The sequence below is a fragment of the Gadus macrocephalus genome, chromosome 12, assembly GCF_031168955.1.
Source record: "Gadus macrocephalus chromosome 12, ASM3116895v1".
Lineage (NCBI taxonomy): Eukaryota > Metazoa > Chordata > Actinopteri > Gadiformes > Gadidae > Gadus > Gadus macrocephalus.
The window spans coordinates 23,191,790-23,201,652 of NC_082393.1; the positions used below are offsets into that span (position 1 = coordinate 23,191,790).

The 9,863-nt window shown below is 41.1% G+C and overlaps 1 protein-coding gene across 4 annotated transcripts; it reads right to left on the reverse strand.

Annotated features, from left to right (window-relative positions):
* Window positions 1-275: 275 nt before the first annotated feature.
* Window positions 276-8,007, reverse strand: soat1 (sterol O-acyltransferase 1). Of its 4 annotated transcripts, none has more exons than XM_060067826.1 (17): window positions 7,848-8,005; window positions 7,593-7,663; window positions 7,214-7,362; window positions 6,130-6,188; window positions 5,319-5,467; window positions 5,166-5,225; window positions 4,942-5,049; window positions 4,363-4,648; window positions 4,149-4,227; window positions 3,972-4,056; window positions 3,818-3,863; window positions 3,526-3,655; window positions 3,298-3,395; window positions 3,106-3,204; window positions 2,744-2,879; window positions 2,365-2,510; window positions 276-2,027 (listed from the first exon to the last, which is right to left on the reverse strand). In XM_060067826.1, the coding sequence occupies exons 3-17, from the start codon at window positions 7,359-7,361 to the stop codon at window positions 1,767-1,769; spliced, it is 1,890 nt and encodes a 629-aa protein (XP_059923809.1). In that variant the 5' UTR covers window position 7,362; window positions 7,593-7,663; window positions 7,848-8,005; the 3' UTR covers window positions 276-1,766. The 4 variants fall into 4 exon arrangements, with proteins under 4 accessions (XP_059923809.1, XP_059923811.1, XP_059923810.1 ...); XM_060067828.1 differs by having other exon boundaries at window positions 276-1,966; window positions 7,848-8,001; XM_060067827.1 differs by lacking the exon at window positions 7,593-7,663 and having other exon boundaries at window positions 7,848-8,007.
* Window positions 8,008-9,863: the final 1,856 nt, after the last annotated feature.

A 9,863-nucleotide genomic window follows, 5' to 3' on the forward strand; every position in this document is an offset into this window, starting at 1 on the left:
AGGTTCCATGCTAATGTATGCTTTTAAATAACGTTTCAGGATGTCACTGTCCATAATTTTATAATAAAGAAATCTGCTCTTACAGTTTCAGGTAAAATGTGAAAAAGTGCAAAAATATATTTTTTATTACATATTTATAATGCATGTATTGGCAATTACACACGACAATTGTATAATACATTTTCCTTAATGTATGCAAATGCATATTAGTTACATTGTTAATAATAACAACACATAATCAACCTAAAATAAAGGGTAGAATGAAGCCAGAAACATCAAGTTTATACAATCAAGTTTATTCTCCAACAGAGCCTTTGCAGAACTAGAGAAAACAAAAAAAAAAGCAATCACTTCATCAGCTAGCCTTTTTTTCCAATCTGTCCAATCTGAAAAAAAGTCCCGATAACCACAATGTGTCGTTTCAGCAATGACAATTATATTGTTTCAATTAAATAGTTTGACTTCAGTAGATTACATAGCACAAATTGAGAATGGCCCAGCATTAACCAAGATCATGGATGAGCCATTGATGTACAGCGGACCAAAAGAAGCTGCGCTGGGAGAACGCGAAATGATGCCACCTCGTGGAACGTTACAACGTTCACTGTATTATTGAGCTGGTTTTCGCTTTTTATTGTGCTGTTCATTTCACAGAATACCTCGTTTCACAGACCTCATCTCGACTTGGTTGGCACCGTTAATTATGCAATGTATAAATCCCGATATTTACATAATTTTTAAAAAAGAAAATCAATGCATTCAATTCTTCAATGTCAGACCTACATTTATGCAGAATAATAAGAGTGCCCCATAGCATTTGTTTGACAGAATATAAATATTGTATCATTGTTACAAAACCTATTTTACTACCAAAGGACCCATTGTAAATCGTATTACTTGCATCAGGTCTCACTAACAAGTAACATGGTAGCTTTAATACGTAATGGCAGTTTCCAACAATACAAATGCACCAGTATTACCTATACAGATGCCTGTTACCTATATAGAACGATTCTCAAGTTAAATATACTTTTCCTTTGACATCAAACTTTGTTCCGAGAAAGATTAGACATACGTGGTTATTACATTCGGTTGTCGCTCACTGATTGGTTTTTAAAGGGATTTCCATCATAGGGAATAACTCACAGCATAATGTGACAGAGGATATGACTTCAATTAGGGTCCAAAAATGACTGGAGAAGTATGGTGATGTACCAAGGTTATCTTCCAGAAAATCTCACGTACCAGTAAACCCCTCTTCCATCGCTTTTTAAGCAAACCCTAAAGTGAGTTTAGATGGTTGTCAAGGAAGATCTATGCCTCAGATATTACTCAGAACGGTTGATAATTTGGTTTGATCTGTATAATTACTACTGACTAATTCCTAAGAACAATTTGCCAGAGAAGGGTATTCAGGTTTGCATTCAGCTGCCATAACACGATTATCACACATTATGCACAAACATTGCTTGTACACACTAACAGAAAAAGGGGAAACATACATAATATAAAATATGTAAAACAGGTATGTGCATTTAAAACAAACATTTTGTTTAACATACAATTATTTTAACCAGGCTGTCTCGGACAACCAAAAAAAAGACAAAGAAGGCAGCTTAGTGAATTCAAAGTAAAACAGAGGAATCGTTTTTGCTGACGGTTAATTGATTTTCCTCAAGGGCCTATCAATATAATTAAACGGTCATGTGCGCAGAACATTACACTGAAGCAATACAATTAAACAAAAGGCCACACAAAACATTCAACTAAACTCTTAAAGAGGCATGGCAGTAACCTATAGGTTGGTCTCCTCTACCCTTTTCCACCCGCAGTTCACAGGGGATTGATTGGTCACTGTTTGGATCAATGCACATATCGCTTGTCACATCCCCTGAGACTCTGCCATGCCGTCTTTTTGGCGGTGGCAGCTCCAGGACCGGGGCTTCAGCAACTCCAGAAAGGAAGGCTGGAAGTAAACAGATTAACCTCAGCAGCTCATGTGGAAATATAGATAACCTATGTAGGACCTAGATGGAAGAGAGAATACCGAGACATGGAGGAAGAAGATGTTTGCTAATGCATTTTACATATATTTCTATTATTTGTGTTAACACTACGTAAATGTGCACAGCAATAAATTACAAATCTGGTCCCATTACTCAAAAGACTGATAATAAATTAGCTAAATCATCAATTTACTTTGACTATCTCTCTGATCAGCTTAAAGCCTAATCATATCACGGACGAAACATTGCAAAATGTCCCTCCGGGTTCTTTGCTCAGGCAATTTGCACACAACGAAGGGCTTGATGCGATATTGTAAAGTATAATTCAATTCATAAAAAGATACAATTTCAAATGTACCTCTGTGATGGGACAGTAGCGCTGGGCATACCACTCCTGGCAGTACAGACAGATGATGACCCCCTGTCCCAGGAAAAGGGACGTCCACATGATGACGTTCCATATAGGACCTCTCCGCCGGTCGTGGAGGATGAAGTTGAACATCACTGTGACCGAGGGAGCAGGGTCAGTCACGGGGCAGGAGGAAGCAGAACAACATACCCAACAGCACAACAACAATAGAAACCCGTGGTGAAAAACCAACAGAATATACTGCAGTTAAAAGGTTAACGCTTCATAGTAACTACATTCTATAACCAATTTCAGGAGTGAAACTTTTCGCTTTCTGCTAAAAACCGGGAGAGAGTTGCACCTCTTTCTTCCAACGTCTACCACTTACTTCCGAAGCACATGAACAGGCAGAAGAGGACGGGGTAGAAGAAGCCAAAGCAAATGGCTAGAATGTACTCATGAACCACCGCAGACACGGTGAACACGAAAAACATGGCAGCTGCACGGAATCGCATCCCAGACATCTGGAATGACGGGGAACGAAAGAGGAAGCAAACAAGAATAGAAACGTGCAGCTCAATGTTACATTGTTGGCAGGTCTCTGAGTAATAAGCAGAATATATCAAATGTTTTAAATAAAGACAGGTGTTACAACTGCATGATAATGTGAAAAAATATCACTTTGTATGTGGTAGCCAAGTACCAGCGAAGCTCTTCTTCATCTAGGCAAGGCAGACTTTGTTTACTCACCAACAGGAAGTCCCTGTACACGTAGTAGTACAGCCAATCATGGACCACCACATTCCAAGTACGATAGTAATTGGCAAAAGACGTTGAATTCCACCAATCCTGTAACAATAAAACCAAGATCGATTCAAAATACCTTCGCAAATCACAACGTTCAGGTTTGAGAGAATACACAGTGATACCAATTCAACGTACCTTGTAAAACATCCTATCAGCAAAGCGAAGCATCTCGGCAAACGCATTGAGCCAACAGTGAAGTAAGGCAAAGAAGGCCAAGAAGAGAACCAACGCACCTAGACGGGGAGCCACAAGAAGGTCAGCGCTTGCATGACAATATATAGACAAACACCAACAACCCTCCTTCCAATTTGGAATCAGGACGGTCAATGCCGAATTGGTCTTGGCTGCGTAGGGGCGTCCCACCTGGCAGGATGGAGTTGAAGACTCCCAGGACCAGAGACCTCAGGTCAAAGAGCTGCAGACTGATACTTCGAAACTGTGGGATGCACAGCCGTACGAAGACGTAGTAGGCGTAGAACAGACATCCCAGCACCTGGGGGACACATTTAGGAGGCGGTCTGTTTCATTTTCAGACACCTCTCTATTTGTAGAACTCACTCTTACAATGACAGTGTTACACTATAGTAATACTGGATCTTTAAATAAAAAAAATTAAAAAAGCAAACTGCAAACAAAGCGCATCAGATGTTGGTACCTGCAGTAACTTTGTGGCCACGTAACCCCACCTGATCAATGGATTCCTGGATACAAGAACAAATGCAAGATGTTCCACCTCTTCTTGGCATTTATTAGGAAGGAAGACAATGGAATCAACCACCCCAGTGAAAATGAAGAAAAGCTGGTTTTACCTGGGGTAGTGATCTCTGTAAATGAGGGTAGGCGCAAAGAGGAAATAGAGATACTGGTTGATATGTGGCCTCAATGGGACTGAGTCTGTACATGACACAAAGAGTACTTCTCAGTCAGTCTGCAAAGAGTGTAAATTACAAGTCATAGAAATATCTTCAAAGAAGCGGACAACATACCGTTCTTCTTCTTAGCAGCTGAGAGCACTCGTGGAACGTTCTCCCGCACAAAGGAGTGCGTTTTCATCATGAGACGCACCTGGAACCGACACACAAACACATGCACAGGACACACGAAGGCGGTTCAGAAGCAGGAGGCCACGGGGAGTCAATGGAGCGCAGATCAAACGTCAACTCTACATCATGGTCGGGAAGAGCCAGTCCGGTCCGTCACCTGCTCCAGGATAACGATGAAGGAGGACGCAGGCGGCAGGCTGTTGCTGACGGCCACGTAGGTAGGCAGGAACCCCAGGCCCACGGCTTGGTAGAGGAGAAAGGCCGAGCCATACAGCAGGCTCCACAGCCTGGGGTGGCCACCGGAGCCACACTGACTCTGGGCCCACGTCTGGAACAGCATAAAGGGAACCAGTGACGCGGACACGCACATGTAGATCCACGTGCACACCACCAGGGGAAACTGCCCAAAGACGTAGACCAGGAGGTCAAAGTCAAGCACCAGTCTGGAGTTGAGGACAAATAGGAGAAGAAGGAAACCTTTTTTTTTATATTTGTCAGGCCATTTAATTTTAAGGTGAGTGCAACACATTTCGGTCAAGTTGATCACAGTTCTGGGAATAGGAATGCAGGAAAAACTGGTTAAAGGAAACAAAACCTCTTTTAATTGGAGATGACACAGTGAATCTATCAAACTGTATGATGAATAAATGAATACAACAAACACTAACCACTCAACTGAGGTCCCAGATTTATAATTATCCTGAACCATGATACAATAAGTAGGCGTGTACGCTACCTGCCTTCGTCGATAAAATCCACGACCAGGGTGCTCAGGATGAAGAGGATGAGGAGGGCGATGAACATGTGGTAGATGGTCCGGATGTGGTTCACCTCAAACAGCTCACTGTGGGAAGCAGGAGATTGGAAATGGTTAATCTCTCGGACAAGAGGATGAACAGCAGTGATGGTCACTGAGCTCAACGGGCTACATCTCTCGGACCCGAGACAAACTCTACTCACTCCAGCAGGGATCTGCGGTTCACAAATTGCTTGCCCTCACCGTGGGGCGGCCGGATACTCCTAGGAAACAAAGTCAAGACAAGTAAATTGAGGGGCATCAGATCTGATGAATCAAAGAGCAGAACTTCTGGCCGTTGAGGGCGAAGACAGTACCTGAGTTTGCTCCTCTCTTTGTCCGACATCGAGGGAGAGAAGTTTGCCGGTAAGGGGGTCGGCTCCAGAGAGACGGACTCCTCGATCAGACTGTCCACAAGCTCACTGACATGGCTGTCAAACTGACGGATCAGGTCACATCTCAGGTGCTGAGCAATAGGCAGAGATACAGAAACAAGTCACCGAATCAGAGGGCGGTGATGTCAAGAACTGAATGGACAGGAGAAGCTGCGTGTATATAGTGTTCTTCTGGTTCCACGTGGCGATAACATGCAAACATGATGCAAATACTACTGTGTGAAAATAAGATACATGATTTCAATAGCTTAGCACATTCATTTCATTCATAAAACCAAATATAGATAATCATTTTCCCTTTTTCCTGGCAAGGTGGCCAGCATTGGGGGGAGAAGGGGAAAGTGCAACCACCAATTTCTGAATTTCCATTCCGTGGTCTCATGATCAACCAAGACCAGACACAATTAATTCGCTTTCATGCATTTGTCTTCTGCTGATAACTAAAGCTTTGTTTTAAGTGACTCATCATTTGTGCCTCATCCAATTGGCCTAATGACCGACAAGACAAACAAGTCAAGTTGGGGTGATGGCTGCATAACCCATGATAATTTTTTTTTTAATAAGTGCACTGTGATACAGCCATGTCATACAAGGGTGTAATCTTTCTCAACCTTTCGTAGGAAGTTCAATAAACAGTTTCATCCATAGTGTCATTTTTATAAGACAGAATGAAAATAATGGTAATAAAGAGGAATAATAACTTAGATATTAAGGCTTTTTCCATATAACAAACCTCTGCTTTCATCTTCAGTTGCAGTTTCTTGCTGATCACATATTCTAATTCCATTTTTCCTGCAATTATAAAAAATGGAAAAGGCATTACATCATTTTGTAGAATGAATACATAGCTTATGCAGAAATGCCAATAAAAAGTCCTTTGAGTGGACTTTGGCTCCGTTCAAATGAAGCCTTTTGGTCAAATTCATTGACACACACCAAAATCAACAGAGCCAGTTTCCTGATTAAGATTACTAAGGCTTACTGATGGGCAAAGGTAAATAAACAATGAGCAAACATATATTAGCTGCCTGTAACACAAACAGATGTCATGAGTACAGGTACATTTCAGGACCAAGCACTATGCTCTTTATTTCCATGTAGTATAATCAAAATCAGGAAATGACAGAAATAACAAAACATGAAGGTCCAAGTAATGCTATCAGGCCTATAGACCAGTTTATATACTAGTCAAATTATTATTTTGTAAGTCCTATAATTTTTTTAAATGGGGTTTTCAACTGTGGATGTTTACGCCTCTGCTATGAAAGACAATGACAAGTTATATTACTCATATACAGCAGCATCATGTGTTTAAGTGATATTTCAGTAAGATGACCACAAAAAAAGTAGCTGCAATACAATTTGTAATGAACTTTGCCATTAATGTGAGGTCATGCGTCCTAAGGAGTGTTTTTGGCTGGGAGTATCTATTTGAACAACACACTGTTGAGCTGCCAGTTCTTCGCAGGCATGTGATGCAATAGGTGAATCAGGATGAGACACAGACACATGGCCAGTAACAAAGCAGTTCAACAATGTAGGGTGATAGACTACACCTTGTTAGGATGCATCCTTACTTCCCTATTCCTCGCATTGGATGTGTAATACACTCACAAGTAGGCCTACACCAACAATGTCCAATCACCTATCTTAATTACATTTGTATTACATTTTCAAAAAGATACCTACATTGAGTGTACTATATTCAACATTCGCAGTGCCTCCTTTAACAAAAAATAGCATAATTGAATTGGGATTGAATCCCATCTAGCCACCGTGACCCTTGGCAATAGGAATATCCAGTCACTTATTCTCACCGTTGCTGTTTATGAGGTCTCCAAAGCCCTGCCGTTCCTCAGCCTGACTGCCTTCCATCACAATAGGGCTTTTCAGGTCAGGAAACGCAGGCATTTCGGGGATGATTCGCATACGTGGCCGAAGACCATTACAATCTCCACTTTCCATCCTGTAAAACACGATAACAAAAAGTGTGCGGTTGTGTTCAAATGTTGCACACTGTTTCTTGTGTTTCTTGCATGCATTTTTACAAGATTTGCACGGAATCAACAAACCACTTATAAACTTCAAGAATTCCATGGATTTGGTGATCAAATTCTCCCCAAACAAACAAATAGAGCGCAGGTGACAAGCGATGCAAACGTGCGCACATGACCGACGTGAGGAAGATAAACAGACCTGTGAGTTCGAGACGGGTGATCCCAATTCAAGGACACAGCTAGCCATTCACCCCCCGCTCGGATGAGAGACTAAACAAAATCGTATTCTTATCAAATCGGTTGTAGGTAAAACTGGGTCACGTCATTCACTGTTATAGCGTTTGTCAGAGCTAATCACATCTATGGGTCAAATCAGATCACTTGTTGATGTGACTGTCGTTAGCTAGCAAACATGCACCGGGACTCGGGTAGTTACGAGTGTTGCCTCACAAACCTATCTCCGCCGCTCTGATGAAGGCGATATCCGACGGAATAAATGCCTGTTGGAATTTCCCCACCTGTTATTGTCACCCACGGCAGCCAGATCGCAGAACATCCAAATAAATATTGAGGCGATGTTGAACAGGACTTGGTTCTAATTGGTCAAAAGTCTCTCCTCCTTTTCTACGTCAGCGTTCCAATCCTTTGCGTGGTCTTGTGTGAAAGCAATTCAAATAGGACACCGAAATGGTATGAGGATTGAACATGTCATGGCTATAATATGGCTAAACACTAAATATTGTTGTTCTCTATGTAAACACAGTAACAGGTACAGTGTTTAACCTCACAACATTAAAACATCAACAATTAAGAAATGCAATAATGTAAAGACTGTATCTTATAATCCTCCTGAATCCTACAAATAAATTAACCAGTAACCATAGCTATTTACATGAATTTACACACACGCACACACACACACACACACACACACACACACACACACGCACACACGCACACACAAACTAAATGTCGAGACAGAAACATAGGCCATATAAAAAACAATGAAGCAAACTTCTCCATGTGCTGCAGAAGTCATTAGTAATATTGAGTGCATTACTGGTGGTACGGCCACATATTACTGCTCTAATTAATTATCAACTGTCAAATTAATAGTTTGTAAACAGTTGTAATGTCTTACCATAAAATTCTGCCTCAACAAACTGTGCCACGTATACATTTATACTCTATACTAGAAGTATTTTGTTACATAAATGCGATAAAACAATGAAGACAAAATTATTAGAAATTAATAATTTCACACACTATTACGCACCAATAATAATAAAGAAAGAATAAAATATGAAGCAAATATTTAATGAGGGCCATAAACTTCCACTGAGTTGAATTTGTCCTAATGAACCCTTGTTAGATGAGATCCGAATATTAGACAGCCAATATTCAGTTAGTCCTTTGCAACCGTTTACAAAGAACGACTTCCACTTCAATCTTAATAGGATTTATTATCAACCGGCAAGGTTGAGAAGCAACTCCTGCAAACTCTGTTTCTTTGGGCAAGAAGACAAGGAGGGCAAACTGTTGGCCTGTCAGGTGCATTCGGTTAGTGCCTCTAGAGTACATGGATCCCTAGAACAAGGTCAGCTGCAAGCGACTATACGACGAACTCTACTGAAATTAGTAAAACTAGTTATATTCTTCCAAACATTCTCCACACGATTGGAACAGCCCTAACCCTCCTTTGTCTCTAAACATATAAACAAAGTTAACAAACCAGTTCCGGGAGAATTGGGAGCACCCATAACCTTTTTGAAGGAGTGGGATGAACAGAGGATTGAACACAAAGCACATCTCACACAGCTGGCCCACACAGCTATTCAATTAGTAAATTTCCTGGACCTGATTGCTACACTACAGAGTTTTACAAAGCCTTTTGAGGGTATTCAAGGATGCCCTTCTGAAGGGCCGTCTACCACCTACCTTGTCGGAGACCTCAATGACTTCATTGCCCCAGGAGGACAAAGATCCACTCCTCTGTAGAAGCTACAGGCCGATCTTCGGTCTAACAAACTGCCTGCTGACTATTAATGACCTTTTAGTAAAAAGTGTTTTTCCCTTGTTTGCAGTTTTTCGTTGTTCAGGATTACCATGTCAGAGGGTGACATGTAAATAACTAGTATACTTCTCCCTATATTCGCAAGTCCCAGTCAGCTGCAGTTCTCTGTGTTTTCTACATAAATGTAGAAAACAATTTATAACTTATTTATAGCAATATTTATTATTACTATAACATTGTTATTGTTGTTTTACTATTTAATAAAAAAAATTCTACCTTTCCCTTAGCTTATCCTAATTGTTTGTCATGGTTATTTGTTCCCTCCTCATTTGGTATACGTGTGTGACCGAGAATAATGGACAGACGTGGCCGGGAGAATGGCCGACCTCAGACATCTGAGGGGCAGAGTGACCGGCGTCGATCTAGCTTGGATAAAAGTAGACAGTACTGAGTACA